Below are 23,820 nucleotides of genomic sequence, written 5' to 3'. Positions count from 1 at the left end.
GATGCCACTGCAAAAGATGAGGCGAAACCGAGTCAGAATAAAGCTGTAACGAGTAATACAAAGAAAAAGGCGTCTACCAGGTATATCAGTCGATCGACTGATATACCCGGTCGATCGACTGAAGTGCGGGTTACAGGAGCTTCTGAAACTGTAGATCTCAGTCGATCGACTGGGCAAGGTGGTCGATCGACTGAGGCCACTGTTGATATTGAGAAATTTCGTCCTCCAATGCCCAATAATTTGAGAGACCACTTATTTCGGGGTACGACAACTCCAAAAGTATTGGGGCAAGACCCGAGTGCTGATGGGTCCGTCCCGATTCCGAAGTTCGCCCCAATGTCGGTCAATGGCTCACATTTGAGACGGTCTGAAGAGGGTTCAAGCTTCAATAAAGAGAAGGTGGTGGACTTCCAGCCTAAGTCCAGGGATGCCGGCATGCGTGATTTAGAAGAAAGGGCTAAGCTACTTCTTACAGCCCCGTATCCAGAGAGACTAGTGCCGACAAAGGAACATGTATCTTTCAGTAAATTTGAAAATGTTGTTCGTAGTCTTAACGTACAAGTGCCTTTCCTTGAATTAGTGAATCAAGTGCCCGCTTATATGAAGTTCATGAAGCAATTGCTTTCTAAAAAGAGGTCACTTGAAACCGTTCACACTGTTGCACTAACTGAGGAAACTTGCTCTTACTTGACTCACACTGCACCCCATAAGCTAGAGGACCCGGATAGCTTTTCCGTTCCTTGTAATATAGGTACCTTCTCTATTGAGAAGGCATTATGTGACCTAGGAGCTAGCATTAGCGTCATGCCCTTAAGTCTTGCTAGGAAGCTAAAATTGACTAGGTTTGCGATCCACGGACATGACAAATTGAGATGGTGACCGATCTGCGGTCCGGCCTATAGGCGTCCTAGAAGACATCCCTGTGCAAATAGGGAAGTTTTTCTTCCCCGTAGATTTTGTAGTCCTAGATATGCCTGAGGATGCCCACATACCTATCATTCTAGGTAGGCCATTTCTGTACACCGCTGGTGCGATTATTGATGTTGGTTGGGACCACGACCTTCAAAGTGGGGAAGCATTCTATTGTCTTCGCCAAACAACTAGGAAGAAGGACCCTATGTGGCTGTCACACCGTAATACGGTTTACGAAAAGAAATCATACTTTGTGCTTCCCGATATGTCCGCCTCTACTCCTATTCCTGTCATAACCCCTCCGCCCCAGATTGGGAGCAAATTGGAGGAAGATTTGTCTATCTCTGATATTGCAGGGGCTGGTTTGGGGAAGGAAGAGCCGCAAGTCGCTCCAGCTGTGAAGAAGCCGATCATTCAAAGAGGAGGTCTTGGTTGCCTTAGCTATGCCACTGATGAGGAAGTTGATGACGAGCCGATCAAAGTAAAAGAGTCCGATTTAGATTCTGATGAGTCCGAAGAGATCATTGACTGGGGAGATATAGAAGTTGTTGATCCGTTGAGTTCGGCGGATGTTGAAGCTAAGAAGGGTGCGGCTAAGAAGATGAGCATCGTTGAGGCTACCTCTAGTAGCCAGAAGCCGACGAAGTGGGCCATACCATGGTTATTCTTGTTCAACTATTAGTTGATCAAATGCTTTATCAAACATTTACTTTATTGCTTTTAAGACTATTTACCGTATTTTGTGTGCGCGAGACTTCGCATTTATTTTTGTTGCTTAGGATTTTTAAGTACTTTAGACTTTACTTTGGGTTTTGCGCAATTTTAGGCACGTATTATTGTGCACTTGCAGGTTTTTAGACCTCATTAGCTCAAATAATTGAGCAAATACGAAGAAATCTGAATTTACAGCAGCTTTCCCAGTCGATCGACTGCCTTCCATGGTCGATCGACTGAGTTGCGCACCTCAGGAGTTTCTGTTCCTGTTCACTTTGGTCGATCGACTGCCATTTGTGGTCGATCGACCACTGCCGCTGCTGTATCTGTTCACGACCTTTCCCCTGCTGTGTTGGGTCGTTTTGCGGGATTAAGGGAGTTTTCTACTCTATTTTATTTCCCGACTCATTTCTGATTTCTTCCATTTTCGTAACTTTGCACATAATTACCGCTTCTTCATTGCTTTCTCGGTTTTATGCGTGGTTCATTGTTTGTCTTTTCAGGTATTTATTGGTAGCACTGCTGGCTACTGAAACCTCCTAGCTCACGCTGGTTTGGGGAGGTTTCCTTTCTTCTTAAAGTCTTGTGAGTTTCTAAGTCTTTACTTCATGTTTTATTTATTTAATTTTCTCGCAAATTCCCGTTTCTCTTTTCTTCATTACATGATTTTGCACAATGGGGACATTGTGCGATTTGGTTTGGGGAAGGGTTTTGCGTCGCATATCATTTGCTTGCATTCACGTTTACATTTTGTTTTGCATTGCTTTTTCATTTCATATATATACGAAAATTCAAAAAAAAATTGATTGAAAACTTTCAAAAATTCAAAAAAATGCACGTTTATTTTAGCATGTAGGTCGAGTCGGAACGGTGGTATTTCAATGATGACATTGCATTTGCACCTATTTTTGCCTGAGCCTTGCTTGATTAACATGTTATTAGTAGAATCATATAAGTGCATACCTACGAGTTTTCGTTAACTGTTTGCTGAACTTGAGACTTGACTTAGAATTTTGGCAAGCTACATCATATTTCTAAGATTTAGAGCTTATAACTGGTGACATCTATGACCAGTTTATCTAGGATGTGAGTAGTACTCCTTATGAGGCATGTTACATAAATGTGCATAAATATGAACTTAATCTGCTTAATACCTGTATGCATTCGGTTTGTGGTCTGTCGACACATGTGGTAGAGGTTTCCCTTTATTCATTTTACCCATGAACTCCACACTGCCAAAAATATCCTTTTTGTCCTATTTACTACATCCTACATTTAGCCTGTCCTTTGTCAAGCTAGTAGTCTATGTTCTTGGGATTGTTACTTAGTTTTTGGTAGCATTTGCTCTTATTTGAGATTTTGTTGGGAAGATGAAATGAAGGAGGAAAGAAGTTGAAAGGAAAGAAAAAGAAAAAAAAAAGAAAAAAAATGAAAAAAAAAGAAGAGTTCTTTACTGTTCATAGTAGTCGATCGAATGCCAATTCTGGTCGATCGACTGAGGTTCGAAAGAAAAGAAGAAATCAATTCGCAAAGTTCATAATCCTTATCTTTTGGCGATTTTTGCTCCCATGTTGCCTTAGTATCTTATGGGGAGTTAGTTGATTACTTTTATACCTGGAGACTGTGAGATTTGTGCTTGCTATAGCACCGTTTCGTTTGATTTTGAGCAAGAAGTTGGATGCTGTCATATGGTTCCGTTTTGGTACTAGCTTGATCACCTGTGCCTACACTTTTCCATAAATGTTTTGCCTCTTCTTACCCATACCTCACATATCCACATATTTACCTCGGCATGTGTCATGGTCTTTTGTTGGTTGGAATGCATATGTACGGTTTAGAGATTGTTTTCATATTATATTGCAGGCATGTTCTTATAGGTCGTAGTTAGGTGAGAGTCTTTACAAAATGAATTCTTTCTATCCTCTTATATTCACCTGTGCTTATGTGTGATATGAGCGACCCGTGAGAGTCCAATTTGATAAGTCTCTATAGTTGACAGTTCAGCAATTTTCTAACGACTTCATAACTCGTTTGCATGATTCACATTACTAATTGGTTGTTGATTAATGCATTAAAATGGTTTAGGCTTTACATGTTGTAATTCGCTCTGAGATTGAACTCGTTCCATTAGGTCATTAGATCGAGTCTAGTTCTTGCTTAGGGACAAGCAAGGGTTTGGTTTGGAGAAGTTTGATGCGTGTCTTTTATATGGTGTTTTATACCTCATTTTACACGCATTTCAAAGCTCATTTGTGTAGTTTAAGCTACCATTTCCCCTATTTCCGTCTACTTCCGTGTTTTGTACATTATTGCAGAAATGTGAAGAATTCAACGGAAATCGAGCTAAATCCGTCCCCGAGTACCTTGCATTGCATTTGACGTGAAGGATTCACTTAAGGAACGAGTTTGGTGCGCATTTCAAGGCCCGAAAGACAAATCCACGAGATCATAGAAGTCAGGTACCAGCTAAAGCGGTCGATCGACCGCCCTGCTTAGTCGATCGACCAAATCACGGGCTCCAGAAGCTACTGTACCCTGCTTAGTCGATCGACCGCCCTGCTTAGTCGATCGACCACATCGCTGCTTCAGACGAGAATTAAAAGATCGAGGAACTTGAAGCCCATTGTGTTTAGGTTTTAATAATAAGTGTTACGTATATTTGCTATATAACGTAACCTAGTTCAGAGATACAATCATCCAGTTTTATTCAGAAATTTACCTAGTTTTACATTCAGTTTAGTTTATCAATAATTAGGGTTCGGAAATATTGTTTTGCAAAGGATTTTCGTTCGAGCTTTTAATCATTCCTCTGCAATTTCAGTATTTCTTCTGTTCTATTTCAGTTTATCTTTATCGCATTGATAGTATAGAAATCGCTAGCTAGTTTCCCAAAGCCGATTTTGTTGTTTTATGTTGTCTATTTGTTCAATCGTCTTAATCATGAATTCGATAGTAAATTACGTCAATTTCATTGTTGTTATCATCTCTAGTATGAGTAGCTAAATTGCTTGTGCTAGGATGTAGGGGAATTATAGTGTAGGTGGCGTAGAATAATGCGGACTAAATCGCGTGTCAGTCGATCGACTGACATACTTGGTCGATCGACTGACCTCGTGGGGTTTTACTTTCGTTTTAATTGTTTTAATTCTTTATTCGACAAATCGAGTGCACACGACTAGTTGAATGTTTAGGATATGACTGACCCATTAGATCGAGAGATAGGGACAGTTGTTAGATCACCAATTAAAATGACTAAACTATGCTGAGATCGAAAGATAGGTAAAGTTTAGATTATAAATCACTTTTCAGGACGAGAGTCAGTATTAGTGATATTAGGGACTTATAGCGAGATCGAAAGATGATATCTGTTAAGAGTGGACCGAGAGGACCTCTTGTTTCCCGCCTCATGTGTTTGATTTAGACCGACTTAGTTTGTCAAAACTATAGTGAACCGACCATCCTAGTACCCCTTCTTTTATCTGTTTTATCCGTTTATTTAGTTTATTGTCTTTTATTGCTATTAGTATAGACCAAATCAATTCAACCCCCACTTTCGTTACCTTAGACTAAATTAGACAATTAGAAATTACATTCGCCTCCTTGTGGTTCGACCCTGTTACCACTAGCCTAGGTTAGTTTTAATAGAAAATTATAAATCTTATTTTAGGTACCTACAATGACGGGTATCAACCGACCCGACTTATCCAAGAACCGACCCGATAGAACCCGTAAATTTGATGAACCGAAACCGACCTGAACCGACCCGAAGGTTAACCGATAAACTGATAGACCCGAAATGATATGACCCCAACCGAATTGTGACTCGATCCGAACTGACCCGAAACCCGTTTCACCCATAAACCCACATGACCCGAACCGAACTGAACCGACTTGTAATCCGTTTTGGACCCGACCAAACTCGGCCAACTACTATCCGTATAATTTTTTTTAGATAATCTAAATTCCTTGTAATTTTTTTGTTAAAAAATATTAGCCATTTTCTTTTCAAGATAAAATGTAATCTCAAAAACCGTAAAACTGATCCAAAAAAAATATATTTCCTCCATTTCATTCAATTCTATACATTTGCTTTACACATGTATACTGATAAGGCTAAAGTCGTATCACCAAATCAAAATAAAACTATCTCAAGACTAACAAGAATAGCTAGCAGTAAGACAGGTATCGAATCCACAGGGAGGCGGTAATAGCTAAGTCTGTAAATATTTAAATTGTCTAAAAGGTAACCGTTTTCTGGGGTTTGTTTTGTTTGTTATCTAACCAACTAATTGCAAGTAATTAAAAAGAGTTTAAACAATAATATTAAAAGTTTAGGATTTTCGGTTCACTAGGTCAATTATATGGGGTCTATTAATCAATTGCTAGATCTACCAAGCTGTCTAAGGTCATAAGATCGGTCGACTCTATTATGCCCTTTAGATCGATTCTAACATGCGGTCGCTATAATTAGATACAACCTATTTGATTATCGCAGCCTATATTAATTCTAACCCGGTCGGTGAAAGGATTAATTCGATACACTAATTAACAACTCAGGCCTAAGTTAATTAACTAGAATAAGAACAATAATCAAACGACAACTTTAACGATTTCACTAGCAATTAATCAATTTCCCCTTTCTAATTAACCTAGATCCCCTTCATCCTAGATGGGGAATTTAGCTACTCATACTAATTATAATAACAACAATGATGATAATTGAAAGCGTGATTAAGAACATGAAATAAGAATAATTGAAGAACATAAAATTGAATGATTAATTAATGAAGAAAGATTAGTACCGTAACAAGGAAAGATTAAAGCTAGCAAGAGTAATTGCTAGTGAAATCGTTAAAGTGCAAACAAGAAGACGTTGATTAAGGTGCAAACAAGAAGACGTTAGAGTAGCCTCCATCCCAAGAAAATAAGATAGGCAACCAAGATCCTTGAGAGAAAAACGGGAAGAAATAACTGATATAAAATTATTAACCTCAGTAGCATTCGGCCCTGTAATAATTATATAATCAACATAGACCAAAGCATATAAGCAGATATTAGTACGATCAAAAATTCCGAATCAATGAGTTAATGGTTTCTAACTGAACGAGGCTTGCCTTGATCGTCATTAAGAGGCTTTGGGCCTTCGCCTGTCATTTGTGCTTTCGCATAACTCACCTTTGACAGCTTTAACTAAGGATGCAGGATTTCATGGTGCTTTTTCTGTACTTGAATAGTCTACTTATTTCATGTTGCATTGTTTTGGATTTTTCCTTTATACACTTCTTACTTTATAAATAGCCTCCTCATTTTTCATTTATTGCTAAGACTTTCAAGAGCATTTATTGAGTATCTTTGCTAAGCATTTCTAAGTAAAAAACTTTTGGTTTTCTTTAGTATTTGCAAAAACGTTTTTAAAGTCTTCAATTATTTTCAAAAGTGCTGAAATGTCTCCATGTATTCGTTCGCTGCACTGTGACATAATGAGTTTGTTCCATGATTCTCGTGTTTAAGTCTTAATTATAATCTCTATGTTATTAAGTGAACCACTGAGATTCTGACTCTGTAAACAAGTGAGATATAACTTATAAACTCTTGAAGCGGAGTAACTATAAGTTTGAGTTGCAACGGAGGTTAGTTGGCGAGTTATTTTCATTATAAGGGGTTTAGTAGTTTGAGTAAATTTCTAAACAAGCAATAAAATAACTGTTGGACGTAGGCTTCGGAGTAGAAGTTGAACCAATTTTTTTAAACATCGTCTTGTTTGTTTATTTACTTTTATCTTTCTTTGTCTTACTTATCTCGTTTCAATTGAGTACTTCTGTCTCTGCAACAGTCCATCGTAATGTGGCTCAGACCTGCTGTTATTTTCTTGAGAACTTAAATTCAATTGGTTTTCTCAAGTATTGTGCTTAATAGTTCTTACTTGTGTTGTCAAATAACCAAGCTAAGCATAAAATTTTAAATGTACACCTAATTCACCCCCTCCCCCTCTTAGGTGTTAATCGTTCTTAACTTTTCAGATATAGCTGGTTAAAGTTTATTTGGTTAAAAATGTTTGATCGACCATAGTTTTTGGAACGAGTTTCGAAATTGGCAATATTTTTTTTTTTCAAATCGAATATCTCGCAAAGCGATCAATTTGAAAAAAAAGAATCGTCGCATTCCGAACTCATGACCACGAATTATGGGTCGTCAAAGTTTTTTAATGCAAAAAGAGGAGCACCCCTTAGAAAACCAAAAAACATGAGAGTACTATGTAAAATATCCCTTATATTTTTGGTGTAACGTAAGCTTGCATCCCCTATTTACTAAATGAATAAGCAAAACTCCAACTTTTTCCGCCTAAAACATATTTCCTAGAATAGTGCTTGATATTTTCAGCATATACTAATTACTAGGTGCGGACATGATAAGTTATAAATGGATATAATCTTTTGTATTTAAATATTTATAACATTTATTATTTCACATTCTCCACAAATTTATCTCCAATCTTTTTAGGATAAGGAAATTCTTTTTTTAAAGAACTTATTGATAAAATCTTATTGACTTTTTATGATAAGAAGTTGCGGCTAAAAAATATAATATTAGTAAATATTTGTTAAAATTCATTGACTTTTTATGATAAAAATTTGTAGTTAAAAAATATGTTATTAGTAAATATTTGTAAGTTAACATCATTAATTTCACGGTAAAAAAAATATCATTTTATTACTTCTTACTTCTTATGATTTAAATTTTTATTTATTTCTCTATTCAATATACATTAAGGAGAAACATGAAAAATAAGTGAATTGTCAATTTAAATTTTATAAATAATACACTAAAAAGTAAAACTCTATAAATACGTGCATATATTGCACAAAGTCTATATTAGGAACTCTATAAATACCGTGCATTCATTGCGCGGATTCTAAACTAGTTAATTAACAAAAGATCATATTACAACATAAGGTATGACTCATTCCAAATCAACCATCAATTAGCCCACACAAACCATCAACCTCTCTTTTGCTCAAAGTTTTTCCACTTTTCCACCAAGACCAAGGACTTTCCTCCATATCAACAAAAACAATTTGTTTACTGTTGCGCCAGGAGTAGCTACAAGCCTACAACAGCGTTCCGAATACAATTATTCCTGCCATTAATATCTTTATTATTATTATTTTATTTTTTATATATCGTAATAAATTATTATTATTAATGAATAATATTATATTACAGGTTATATTATTATATAATATTATTGTTATAATTATTATTATATTTATTATTATTATTATTATTATTATTATTATTATTATTATTATTATTATTATTATTTCAGTTCATCAGTTTAGTTCAATTCAGATCAGTTCAGTTCAGGTCCATGAAATTCAGTTCAGTTCACTTCAACTCCATTAAGTTCAGTTCAATTTAGACAATCCCCTATTTACTAAATGAATAGGCAAAACTCCAAATTTTCCCGCCTAAAACTTGCTTCCAGAACAGGGTTTTGTATTTTTAGCATATAGTATAGAGATTTACATGACCGGTTATAAATGGGCATAATCTTTTAGATTTGAATATTTATAACATTCAATATTTCACATTCTACATAAATTTATCTCCGGTCTTTCTATGATAAAGAAATTATTTATTTATTTTCTTAAGAACTTTATGATAAAAATTCATTGATTATTTATGATAAAAAGTTGCAGCTAAAAAAATATGTTATTAGTAAATATTTATAAAGTAACATCATTAATTTCTCGGTAAAAAAAATTCAAAAACACACTCATTTCACGACTTCTTACGATTTAATTTTTTTATTTCTCAAATCAAAATACAATGATGAGAAACATGAAAAATAGATGAATTTTCAATTTAAATTTCACAAATAATAACTGAAAAGTAAAACGCTATAAATACCGTGCATACATTGCACATGGTCTATAATAGTTTTAGTCCAAAAGAACAAGGCCTTAGTCTTTGTGACAAAATCAAAGGTAAACAAATGATTGAGACGGAGAAAGTATTTAACTACGTACCCTATTTTTACTATTTTCTTCCTTTCAATCGTTTATTTACATTTAATTAAAATATTTTTCATAAAAATTAAATAAAGTAAATAAATGAATAAAACTGAAGGACCGGAAAGTAGGTTACTTGTTGGTTTGGGTTCTCAAAAAATCTAGACTGACTAATGCCATCGAAATAACAATAAATCTCATTGAAGACGGACGACATCCGTCACAAGCTTGTGATGGATACCGTTTCCTCTTATAAAATACTCATTGAGAGGTGAGTGAGAAGCACATAGGGGGTGTCACACCTTATCCCCTCTCCCTTTTTGAGAACTCATCACAAGCAAGACGTTTTGAATAATAATGAAAAGACATGAAGACAACAGCACATATCAATGCAACCCGTCTTAGAAGTAACTTGATAATAATACAATTATACAAGGTCATTAACGTGATAATAACTTTGAAAATTGACCAAGACAACGCCCGAGAAGGGCTTCAAAGACTCTTGAGTCTTGACCCACTATTATATTGCCACATAAGTGTACTGTGTACGCCGAGACTTTCTTACAGAAAATGATCTTACTACATACAGTACGTTACTAGTCATACTATTTTGAGTGTTGTGTTTGTCCAACTACAAAATATATTTGACCATTATGTAACCTTTATTTTACAGGTGAGTCAGTTGGTCTCTCCTGTAACGTTATAAATTACGAAAAAAATAATATAACTAATATCTAATCATAAAAAAAGTTATTATTCATAATTGTTACTTTTTTTTAGCATGAAACTGTCACTTAATCACAAGTTTATAACACATTATAGATGAGAATTTATGCAAATATATAAAGACTTCATTTGGTACCCACTTGTTAGTACGAGTAGTTCATTATAAAACACCATATATACAACAACATATCATTACTCTCTTTCAAACCCCCCAAAAGAAAGAGAAGAAAAAAAAACAAATTACACCATTAATTTCTCACTACTTTTTGAACATGTTCACTAAGTTTCTACCAGAAAACTCTCTAAGAGCTTATATGAATAAACCCAAAACACAAAAGTATGTACGCATGGAAGACAAGAAAAGCAAGAGCAAAGTTTCAAAAACAAAGTTTCACAAAAATGCCAAAGTTATGGATTATAATAATCATCATGGTCATGGTCATCCCTTAGAAATGAAGCAGCCTTTGGTTCCGAAAACCAAGTTCGAGAAGATTAACGTCAATAATAATGATTATTATACCAATACGACGACGGTAAGGGTGAAAGTTTTGATGACAAAAGATGAGGCGGCAAAGCTATTAGCTAAACGTAAAAAAGAAGGAACTTTGGAGTTCAAAGATGTTGTTAATGAGCTCGTGAATATCCCGGCGCAACGGGTAATTAGTGTTGCTCCTCTCATGGCTAACTCTAAAGATATCGGGTTAGCTTCTATATTTGAAGAGGAGGAGCCCGTCCAAGGATAGGATATGGATATGGATCGTCGTGGTCATAATTATATATCTATAGGTAGCTTAGTAGTCGTCCTGTATACGTGATGGCTCAATATAGACGTAGCAGTACAATTTACCATCTTATTAGTGTTTGCGCGATGATTCAATTTAGGTAGGTACAATGTAATTTTAGTTGGCTTTCTTAATAAAATTAGTACTCGAACATTTCAATTTCAATTGAATGTCAAACGCGCAAAACAAATTCACCGATCAGCCCAAGATTATTATTACTCCTTCGCCCCAATCATAAAACATGTTTATAGAGGAACCTCCAAGTATAAGATAACAGGACGAGCTTTGTAGCCTTCGAGTATGTCAGTGACATTATATTTAAATTTATTTACTCGGTAACCATTTGCATCCTATGACTTTTCTTATCAAGGGTAAAATAGGAAAAGTATCAACGACATAAAGTAATTTATCGATTGCCTTTAACAATTGAATTTACAAATTATGTAATTAGGATGCTCTCCATTTCATCTTTAATACTCCCTCCTATTTCCTTATATCTTCCCCTTTCTTTTGAGCACAAAAATTAAGAAAGGGAAAAAAAAAGGAATAAAGTAGAATAAAGTATTGTAAGTTGTGAAATTTATAGGTGAGAGAAAATAATAAAGAATAAATGATGAATAAAGAATAGATAAAGTAATGCGAGTTTTTAATTTTTTAGGAGAGAGAAATTAATAAAAAATGAATTAAAAGGAAGATGAAATTGGAGGGAGTACATTTTTATTTTAAAACATTTTCTCTCTCCCATTATTAAAATGAATTCATTTTTTTTTTTGGCAAGAAATAAGACATAAAGTGCCTTCTCTAACTATGCCAATACAATCTTCAATTATTTTATCCTCGTTGCGCCACTTCTGATCGATTATACCAATTGCTACTTCCATACTTAAAAAGGTTTGTCTCTCATCTTTCTGTTATCTGTCATTTTTTTGATTTCTTTTTTCAACAACTTTATCTCATTAATTTAATCCAATTGCATGTCGAATTCGTTGAAAGTCTATGATATACCCCTCTTAAGAGAGATCAATTGCATCTCATAATCTTTTTGTTATGGTTTCGCTGTTTTGGATGGTGGCAATCACAGTTTGTTTAGGAAATTGGTTTTCTGTTTAATTTAATTACATGTGGAAATTATTGAAAATCCATGATATAGACCTGATAAAGCTGACCCGCATACCCAGAAGCTGAATCACCCTACCCGATCCGACTTCAATGTCATCACAGCAGAAAATGATGTAGCCGGAAATGTATAATGAGATATTTAGTGTTATTGCTGTCTTTTTACTACAGTATATTTTTCAACTGTAGGGAAAATTGTCTAAAGGCGGTGGTGGCGGAGTTAGTTACTTTGTTGAGTCCATGGAAACAAACCTGTCCATCTTTTTAAAGGATGATTCACTAAATGTGAAAGAGATCCTTCCTGAGGATATTTTGGTGGAAATACTATTAAGATTACCAAAGTGAGACGATTCTCGTGTTTGAGATGTGTGTGTAAATCATGGTGTGCCCGATTGACGACGTTAACTTTATCAAGCGACATTATCGGTTCATATGCCATATGCAAAGCAGATGGAGATATCCCCTTTATCTGTTGGGGTCCCCAATTTGATATCTTCAACCATGATCTTCATGTCTGCATTCTCTCTAAACACTTTGGAGATGTTCCTCTTGATTTAAAACCTGATTTACTTCGCGATACTGCACCTTCTTTCCCTAATGCCCCTCATCTAATTCACGAGGGTTTGTTGGTTGGCTGTGTGAAAGGTCTGGTTTGCTTTATTTGGGGCCTTCAGGACTTGGGCTTGTGGAATCCTGCCACCCGAGAATTTAAGGCCATTACTCCTTGGCTATATAACCCCATTCATGTGTATCGACTTAACTTGATTGGTTTTGGGTTTGATTCCCTCTCTAATGATTTCAAAATCGTGCGAGGAAATTGTTCTGATGACGGAATACATAGCTATGAAGTGTACTCGTTAGCCACAAACTCTTGGAAGAGTCTAAGAGAACCATCGACTTTGGTTAAGCTGTTTAGAACATTTACGGAGGCATACTTAAATGGTGTCTGTTATTGGCCTGCTTATTCTGATTTGTTCGATACCCCATTAATCTTGTCCTTTAATTTCAGCACTGAAGTTTTTATGGTTTTTAATGAACCACAGAATTCTATTGGTTCTGAGATAAAATTTGAGCCCTGGGAGATTACTGTGTACAAGGAATGCCTCGCGGATGTTGTAACACGAACTGACTTGGAGAAGGCAGAGTGCAATTTTGACATATGGGTTGTGACGGAGTTTGATGATGTTTCCGGAGTTCCAAAATCATGGCAACATTTGTTCACTATGGGACCATTTCCTTCATCTGATGGCCTAAAGTTTGATAGATTTCGAATGGATGGTGATGTGCTGTTCGTAATCAGGTGTCCAGGTACTGAGGAAGAGAGCAGCTTGTATAATCTGTCGAATGGAGTTTTCAAAGATTTTGGGTGCCGTCTTGATGGTTTTTTCGATTATGTAGGGAGTTTGTTTCCGTTGTCAAAGAGGCTAGCTCAGAGTTCAAAGCTGTGAGGATCATAATCTTCTATCAACAATTGCCGATAAAAGACAATGAAGGCTACATTATGATTTATGATCCTAGATTTTACGGATTCTATTTTACGAATTTCAAGTTCCTGACATTAGTTTTGGATTCTGTTTATTTTTATTTTCATATCATATTTCCATGGATAAAGTTATAATCAATGGAGGTGGACCAGGTGGTACTACTTACAATGATTCGTGAATCATGAAGCATAAATCCTCGACCAAAGTTACTAAAGTGATGAAGGTGCTCTTAAAATGGATATCGTTACTGATGGCCGTGATGGGCTTCAGTGATGGGACTCGTTAGCTGTTTTAATTTTATGTTTCAATTTGGATATCCTCGACCAGGTTGTATTTTCTTTCTGTTGTCCCTTCATTATGGCAAGTGTTTTTGTTTGGGCTTGCTTGGATTGAGGGTAAAAGGAGGGGAATAATTAAGGTGCATTTTCCACGGTTGGCATGAGAGTAATTATTCACTCCCTGAATCTATTACCCTCATAAAAGGGTAATACATTACCCACCCTCCTCTCGGGTAATGATTAAGGGAGTAAAACATCTACTCAGTAATTATTACACTTATGTCAAACCTATCATCAATGAAATCATTACCCTAAATGCTAATAAAATTGAACTTTCATGAAATAGTGTTCTTGTTTCGATTTCATTATGGCTTTAATAATTTTTAATGATGAGAACGCTTTTGGGAAGGTGGTGTTCATCGGAGCATATTGAATTATTGACTGAGGTGTTTTTCTTCTTTCTCGAGGGGTTGGGTGGGGGAAAAGTGTAAAACTAGTGTTGCTATGGTGATCATAATCTTGAAAAGTTGCGAGAATTGTGTAGATACGCAGTGTTTGCACCTTTTAAAAAACACTCGATGATGATCGGACTATAACACATGTTCTTGATATGCGTGCATGAATTGGCTATACATGACACGGTTTAATGCATTACTCAAACATAACAAATAATTTAAAAAATGGTTTTTTAACTTCATTTGCGTTAAAACAACACTACTTAAGAGTTTAAACCAACTTCGGACTCAAAACCGACTCAGAAACCCGCAACTCGAGTCAACCTGAGTCAACCCGAGTCTCGAATGTCTAAAATAATGTCATTAATGGTTTTATCATGCCATTTGCATTAAAATGACACTCTAAGGGGGTGTTTGATTGGAGCTTTTGGAATGGATTCAAGCCATTCCAATGTTTGGTTGGAGCATTTTGGAATGGAGTTAGATATCTGATGGATTCTAACTCCATTCCAACCCTTTGGAATCTCATACCCATCTTTCTCTCCAAGGTTCCAACTCCATTCCATCTCACACATTATTATTCCCATTCCCGAATTGAACCAAACAACTTTAAACAGGTATGGAGTTCTAACTCCATACCTCCTTAGAGTTAGATTCCATTCTATTTCATACCTAAAGTTTGAACCAAACGCCCCCTAATTAGAGTCAAAACCAACACCGGGCTCAAAATCGACTAAAAATTTAAATCCCGACTCAAACACGAGTCAAACACAAAATACCCATGCCAAATACTACTCAAATACCAGCTTACACGACTAAGCAAATCTCAAACATAAACAAAACATGTCTTTACAAAACCTAGGATAGAACAAACACAAATCCAAATTTGCGAAAAGGACAGGACACCCTATTGGGGCACTGGGTAGCTCGTGCCCCAAAAGGCCTTCTCCTTAATCACCAAGCAAACTTAACCGACTTACTGATAGGTTTTATTGCGTACCTATGCAAAGATAATTTTCCTAGACACAATTTAATGTAGTAATAGGGGTCGAACACAAGGAAACGGGAATTACGTAGTGAATTGCTATGGGTAGATTTTTATCAAGATCGATACGATTTGGGTTTGGTTTGTTTGGTTTGATGATTAATGAAAATTGCAATGTAAATAATATGATAAAAGATAGTCTAAAGGGTTCGGGTCTCTCATGCAAAGGTAAACATATGAACATGATAAACTTGATACTAATAATGTTGTCAATTGCTTAGGCTTAAAGATACCCACCTTACGACATTAGTATCAACCATACACCGGGTCCTAGAAAAACTCTCGTCCATGACTAGGTCGTCCTACCACACATGCTTAGTCTAATTCAATTCCGTGCCTCTCGACTTTAGAACGAATGAACAAATATAATCTACGACTACGGCCGATAATCAAAGATTAAGCGTAACAAAACAAGCATGTGATGGAAACAATTGATCAATATTATTATAAACTTTATTTAATCATGTTACATGTTTGATTTTGCATGGCTCCCCTAGCCTTTAGACTAGAGAATTTAGCTACTCATATTTGTAAAAGAAATGCAAATGATATTTAAATTATAAGGCATATTGTAGGAATTATAACTAAAGTGGAAATTGTATACTAATGATGAAATGTAAAAGACTAATACTAAACTCATAAACAAAATACCAAATGTAAATAAGAGAAAGATTACCAAAGTAGGAGCTTGATAGAACTAACTCGGAAACCAAATGCTTGAATATATAAATAACCAAATGTTTAACAACTACAAGCTTAACAATATTGAAAACTAATGAGAAAACAATTGAGAGAAATATAGTGCTTAAGGCTATTGTAAAGTAAACTTGGACGTAAAAATGAGATGCCTAAAACCTAGGAATACCTCTCCTATTTATAGGAGAGGAGGAGAAAACGTAAGCATCAATGAGCATGCAACCCCGATCGGGGTTAGGCGGATCGGGGTTAGGCGGTCCCGATCGGAGTCGTGTGTTCCTCGGTCCATCGTCTTAATTCTTGATTAATTACATGAGGAATCTCTATGCTTCGTTTTTAATGCTCCTTAATCACCCGATAATGCTCTAAATTCCTAGCATCCTAAGCTCTCTTGGCATCCAATGTTTGCACCTTGATATGTACCTTCATTTTGGGCTTGACTTTATATTTGGCTTCATTTGTAATTCCTTACTTCAATCCACTAATCTTCATGCAAAACCCAAGCAATCTTCACACACTTAGTCCAATATTTGGCTTTGTTTAGCTTAGTGAACTTGGTGTACAAAATCATAGGAAAAAACCTCTAAATGCTTAGATTCCTACAAAACCGTAACAAACACAACGATACACCTAGAACACAAAATTAGCTCAAAAATATACTAATTAAAGTATGATAATCAATAGAAACCGAGCTAAAATGAGGGGTAAAAGTATATATAAAATGAACATATCACTTACCACTAGAGCTGGCAAAAGCTGACCCGATCCGAATAACCGACCCGACTTATCCGAGAACCGACCCGATAGAACCCATAAATTTGATGAACCGAAACCGACCTGAACCGACCCGAAGGTTAACCGATAAACTGATAGACTCGAAATGATATGACCCCAACCGAATTGTGACTCGATCCGAACTGACCCGAAACCTGATTCACCTATAAACCCACATGACCCGAACCGAACTGAACCTACTTGTAATCCGTTTTGGACCCGACCAAACTCGGCCAACTACTATCCGTATAATTTTTTTTAGATAATCTAAATTCCTTGTAATTTTTTTGTTAAAAAATATTAGCCATTTTCTTTTCAAGATAAAATGTAATCTCAAAAACCGTAAAACAGATCCAAAAAAAATATATTTCCTCCATTTCATTCAATTCTATACATTTGCTTTACACATGTATACTGATAAGGCTAAAGTCGTATCACCAAATCAAAATAAAACTATCTCAAGACTAACAAGAATAGCTAGCAGTAAGACAGGTATCGAATCCACAGGGAGGCGGTAATAGCTAAGTCTGTAAATATTTAAATTGTCTAAAAGGTAACCGTTTTCTGGGGTTTGTTTTGTTTGTTATCTAACCAACTAATTGCAAGTAATTAAAAGGAGTTTAAACAATAATATTAAAAGTTTAGGATTTTCGGTTCACTAGGTCAATTATATGGGGTCTATTAATCAATTGCTAGATCTACCAAGCTGTCTAAGCTCATAAGATCGATCGACTCTATTATTCCCTTTAGATCGATTCTAACATGCGGTCGCTATAATTAGATACAACCTATTTGATTATCGCAGCCTATAGTAATTCTAACCCGGTCGGTGAAAGGATTAATTCGATACACTAATTAACAACTCAGGCCTAAGTTAATTAACTAGAATAAGAACAATAATCAAACGACAACTTTAACGATTTCACTAGCAATTAATCAATTTCCCCTTTCTAATTAACCTAGATCCCCTTCATCCTAGATGGGGAATTTAGCTACTCATACTAATTATAATAACAACAATGATGATAATTGAAAGCATGATTAAGAACATGAAATAAGAATAATTGAAGAACATAAAATTGAATGATTAATTAATGAAGAAAGATTAGTACCGTAACAAGGAAAGATTAAAGCTAGCAAGAGTAATTGCTAGTGAAATCGTTAAAGTGCAAACAAGAAGACGTTGATTAAGGTGCAAAAAAGAAGACGTTAGAGTAGCCTCCATCCCAAGAAAATAAGATAGGCAACCAAGATCCTTGAGAGAAAAACGGGAAGAAATAAGTGATATAAAATTATTAACCTCAGTAGCATTCGGCCCTGTAATAATTATATAATCAACATAGACCAAAGCATATAAGCAGATATTAGTACGATCAAAAATTCCGAATCAATGAGTTAATGGTTTCCAACTGAACGAGGCTTGCCTTGATCGTCATTAAGAGGCTTTGGGCCTTCGCCTGTCATTTGTGCTTTCGCATAACTCACCTTTGACAGCTTTAACTAAGGATGCAGGATTACATGGTGCTTTTTCTGTACTGAATAGTCTACTTATTTCATGTTGCATTGTTTTGGATTTTTCCTTTATACACTTCTTACTTTATAAATAGCCTCCTCATTTTTCATTTATTGCTAAGACTTTCAAGAGCATTTATTGAGTAATCTTTGCTAAGCATTTCTAAGTAAAAAACTTTTGGTTTTCTTTAGTATTTGCAAAAACGTTTTTAAAGTCTTCAATTATTTTCAAAAGTGCTGAAATGTCTCCATGTATTCGTTCGCTGCACTGTGACATAATGAGTTTGTTCCATGATTCTCGTGTTTAAGTCTTAATTATAATCTCTATGTTCTTAAGTGAACCACTGAGATTCTGACTCTGTAAACATGTGAGATAGAACTTATAAACTCTTGAAGCGGAGTAACTATAAGTTTGAGTTGCAACGGAGGTTAGTTGGCGAGTTATTTTCATTATAAGGGGTTTAGTAGTTTGAGTAAATTTCTAAACAAGCAATAAAATAACTGTTGGACGTAGGCTTCGGAGTAGAAGTTGAACCAATTTTTTTAAACATCGTCTTGTTTGTTTATTTACTTTTATCTTTCTTTGTCTTACTTATCTCGTTTCAATTGAGTACTTCTGTCTCCGCAACAGTCCATCGTAATGTGGCTCAGACCTGCTGTTATTTTCTTGAGAACTTAAATTCAATTGGTTTTCTCAAGTATTGTGCTTAATAGTTCTTACTTGTGTTGTCAAATAACCAAGCTAAGCATAAAATTTTAAATGTACACCTAATTCACCCCCTCCCCCTCTTAGGTGTTAATCGTTCTTAACTCTTCAGATATAGTTGGTCAAAGTTTATTTGGTTAAAAATGTTTGATCGACCATAGTTTTTGGAACGAGTTTCGAAAGTGGCAATATTTTTTTTTTCAAATCGAATATCTCGCAAAGCGATCAATTTGAAAAAAAAGAATCGTCGCATTCCGAACTCATGACCACGAATTATGGGTCGTCAAAGTTTTTTAATGCAAAAAGAGGAGCACCTCTTAGAAAACCAAAAAACATGAGAGTACTATGTAAAATATCCCTTATATTTTTGGTGTAACGTAAGCTTGCATCCCCTATTTACTAAATGAATAGGCAAAACTCCAACTTTTCCCGCCTAAAACATATTTCCTAGAATAGTGCTTGATATTTTCAGCATATACTAATTATTATAGGTGCGGACATGATAAGTTATAAATGGATATAATCTTTTGTATTTAAATATTTATAACATTTATTATTTCACATTCTCCACAAATTTATCTCCAATCTTTTTAGGATAAGGAAATTCTTTTTTTAAAGAAGTTATTGATAAAATTTTATTGACTTTTTATGATAAGAAGTTGCGGCTAAAAAATATAATATTAGTAAATATTTGTTAAAATTCATTGACTTTTTATGATAAAAATTTGTAGTTAAAAAATATGTTATTAGTAAATATTTGTAAGTTAACATCATTAATTTCTCGGTAAAAAAAAAAATATCATTTTATTACTTCTTACTTCTTATGATTTAAATTTTTATTTATTTCTCTATTCAATATACATTAAGGAGAAACATGAAAAATAAGTGAATTGTCAATTTAAATTTTATAAATAATACACTAAAAAGTAAAACTCTATAAATACGTGCATATATTGTACAAAGTCTATATTAGGAACTCTATAAATACCGTGCATTCATTGCGCGGGAACTAAACTAGTTAATAAACAAAAGATCATATTACAACATAAGGTATGACTCATTCCAAATCAACCATCAATTAGCCCACACAAACCATCAACCTCTCTTTTGCTCAAAGTTTTTCCACTTTTCCACCAAGACCAAGGACTTTCCTCCATATCAACAAAAACAATTTGTTTACTGTTGCGCTAGGAGTAGCTACAAGCCTACAACAGCGTTCCGAATACAATTATTCCTGCCTTACCAAATGCTCTAAATCAAGCCTACAAATCCACAATCATAACAAACATGATACTCCTTCTACCATTAATATCTTTATTATTATTATTATTTTATTTTTATATATCGTAATAAATTATTATTATTAATGAATAATATTATATTACAGGTTATATTATTATATAATATTATTGTTATAATTGTTATTATATTTATTATTATTATTATTATTATTATTATTATTATTATTATTATTTCAGTTCATCAGTTTAGTTCAATTCAGATCAGTTCAGTTCAGGTCCATGAAATTCAGTTCAGTTCACTTCAACTCCATTAAGTTCAGTTCAATTTAGACAATCCCCTATTTACTAAATGAATAGGCAAAACTCCAAATTTTCCCGCCTAAAACTTGCTTCCAGAATAGGGTTTTGTATTTTTAGCATATAGTATAGAGATTTACATGACCGGTTATAAATGGGCATAATCTTTTAGATTTGAATATTTATAACATTCAATATTTCACATTCTACATAAATTTATCTCCGGTCTTTCTATGATAAAGAAATTTTTTTTTCTTAAGAACTTTATGATAAAAATTCATTGATTATTTATGATAAAAAGTTGCAGCTAAAAAAATATGTTATTAGTAAATATTTATAAAGTAACATCATTAATTTCTCGGTAAAAAAATTCAAAAAAACACACTTATTTCACGACTTCTTACGATTTAATTTTTTTTATTTCTCAAATCAAAATACAATGATGAGAAACATGAAAAATAGATGGAATTTCAATTTAAATTTCACAAATTATAACTGAAAAGTAAAATGCTATAAATACCGTGCATACATTGCACAGTGTCTATAATAGTTTTAGTCCAAAAGAACAAGGCCTTAGTCTTTGTGACAAAATCAAAGGTAAACAAATGATTGAGACGGAGAAAGTATTTTAACTACGTACCCTATTTTTACTATTTTGTGTTGAATAATAATGAGAAGACATGAAGACAAGAGCACATATCAATGCAACCCGTCTTAGAAGTAACTTGATAATAATACAATTATACAAGGTCATTAACGTGATAATAACTTTGAAAATTGACCAAGACAACGCGCGAGAAGGGCTTCAAAGACTCTTGAGTCTTGACCCACTATTATATTGCCACATAAGTGTACTGTGTACGCCTAGACTTTCTTACAGAAAATGATCTTACTACCTTACTAGTCATACTATTTGAGTGTTATGTTTGTCCAAGTACAAAATATATTTGACCATTATGTCACCTTTATTTTATAAGTGAGTCAGTTGGTCTTTCCTGTAACGATTATAAATTATAACAAAAATAATATAACTATTATCTTATGATAAAAAAAGTTATTATTCATAATTGTTACTTTTTTTTTAGCATAAAATCGTCACTTAATCACAAGTTTATAACGCGTTATAGATGAAAATTTATGCAAATATATAAAGACTTTATTTGGTACCCACTTGTTAGTACGAGTAGTTCATTATAAAACACCATATATACAACAACTACTCACACAACAACATATCATTACTCTCTTTCAAACCCCCCAAAAGAAAAAAAAAGGAAAAAAAAAACAAATTACACCATTAATTTCTCACTACTTTTTGAACATGTTCACTAAGTTTCTACCAGAAAACTCTCTAAGAGCTTATATGAATAAACCCAAAACACAAAAGTATATACGCATGGAAGACAAGAAAAGCAAGAGCAAAGTTTCAAAAACAAAGTTTCACAAAAATGCCAAAGTTATGGATTATAATCATCATGGTCATGGTCATCCCTTAGAAATGAAGCAGCCTTTGGTTCCGAAAACCAAGTTCGAGAAGATTAACGTCAATAATAATGATTATTATACCAATACGACGACGGTAAGGGTGAAAGTTTTGATGACAAAAGATGAGGCGGCAAAGCTATTAGCTAAACGTAAAAAAGAAGGAACTTTGGAGTTCAAAGATGTTGTTAATGAGCTCGTGAATATCCCGGCGGAACGGGTAATTAGTGTTTCTCCTCTAATGGCTAACTCTAAAGATATCGGGTTAGCTTCTATATTTGAAGAGGAGGAACCCGTCCAAGGATAGGATATGGATATGAATCGTCGTGGTCATAATTATATTTCTATAGGTAGCTTAGTAGTCGTCCTGTATATGTATACGTGATGGCTCAATATAGACGTAGCAGTACAATTTACCATCTTATTAGTGTTTGCGCGATGATTCAATTTAGGTAGGTACAATGTAATTTTAGTTGGCTTTCTTAATAAAATTAGTACTCGAACATTTCAATTTCAATTGGATGTCAAACGCGCAAAACAAATTAAACCCATCAGCCCAAGATTATTATTACTCCTTCGCCCCAATCATAAAACATGTTTATAGAGGAACCTCCAAGTATATCTAAGATAACAGGACGAGCTTTGTAGCCTTCGAGTATGTCAGTGACATTATATTTAAATTTATATACTCCGTAACCATTTGCATCCTATGACTTTTCTTATCAACGGTAAAATAGGAAAAGTATCAACGACATAAAGTAATTTATCGATTGCCTTTAACAGTTGAATTTACAAATTACGTAATTAGGATGCTCTCCTATAGCGAAAAGGCTACAAGTACACGGGGTGTACAAGGGCCTTGGTACACAGGCCAGTGAGAGCACGCCAAGTGGAGTTTGGTAGGGATCATATGGAATCTTTTTCAAATGAGTTTTTAGAGGGATAAATTTGAAAATTTTGAATTTCAAATTCAAAAAGAGACAACCTATTAATTGCTACACTTTCCAAAGATCATTAGCAATATTAATCTAATTTTTTTATACTAATCTCTATACTAATTATTTTTTGTTTCTTATATTTATTTTTTGTTCTTATTTATTTTAACCTCCTTTCTCTAACTAAAAAAAATCGTTTCTCTCACTTAAAAAAATCAGTATATTTTTTTCCCCAAATCTAATAATCCATAAAAAAAATCAGTATATTTTTTTTTCCCAAATCTAATAATTCCTTAAAAAAATAAGTATATTTTGTTTCCAAATATAATAATCATATTTAATTATTAAAATCTCATACTATATTTCAATTGTATCGACACCACCATCATCTTTCAAATATGAGTTTTAATCAATCTTGTTCTTGCGATTCACATTGTTATCATAACTTGGTTCCAATCCGTCAACTCGTGAAGAAAAATGGACCTAACAAAGGAAGGTTTTTTTTATCGTTGTCCCTTATGGAAGGTATATTTATGTTTATAGCTCAAAATAATATAATTAGTATAATATCTATGTTTATTGCTCTAATTAATTTTTAATGCATCTTTAGATCAAGATTGTGGTTACTTCGTATAGGATGAATGCGTGGAGGT

The 23,820-nt window shown here is 34.3% G+C and overlaps 1 protein-coding gene across 1 annotated transcript; it reads left to right on the top strand.

The window, feature by feature from the left end:
- Positions 1-10,711: 10,711 nt before the first annotated feature.
- On the top strand, positions 10,712-13,925 carry LOC141588806 (F-box/kelch-repeat protein At3g06240-like). Its single transcript, XM_074410230.1, has 4 exons — positions 10,712-11,064; positions 12,297-12,390; positions 12,452-12,603; positions 12,678-13,925. Exons 1-4 carry the CDS (start codon positions 10,712-10,714, stop codon positions 13,708-13,710), a joined length of 1,632 nt encoding a protein of 543 aa, XP_074266331.1. The 3' UTR covers positions 13,711-13,925.
- Positions 13,926-23,820: the final 9,895 nt, after the last annotated feature.

Source organism: Silene latifolia, chromosome 6, assembly GCF_048544455.1.
Source record: "Silene latifolia isolate original U9 population chromosome 6, ASM4854445v1, whole genome shotgun sequence".
NCBI classification, from domain to species: domain Eukaryota; kingdom Viridiplantae; phylum Streptophyta; class Magnoliopsida; order Caryophyllales; family Caryophyllaceae; genus Silene; species Silene latifolia.
This window is presented reverse-complemented; position numbering and strand designations above follow the sequence as displayed.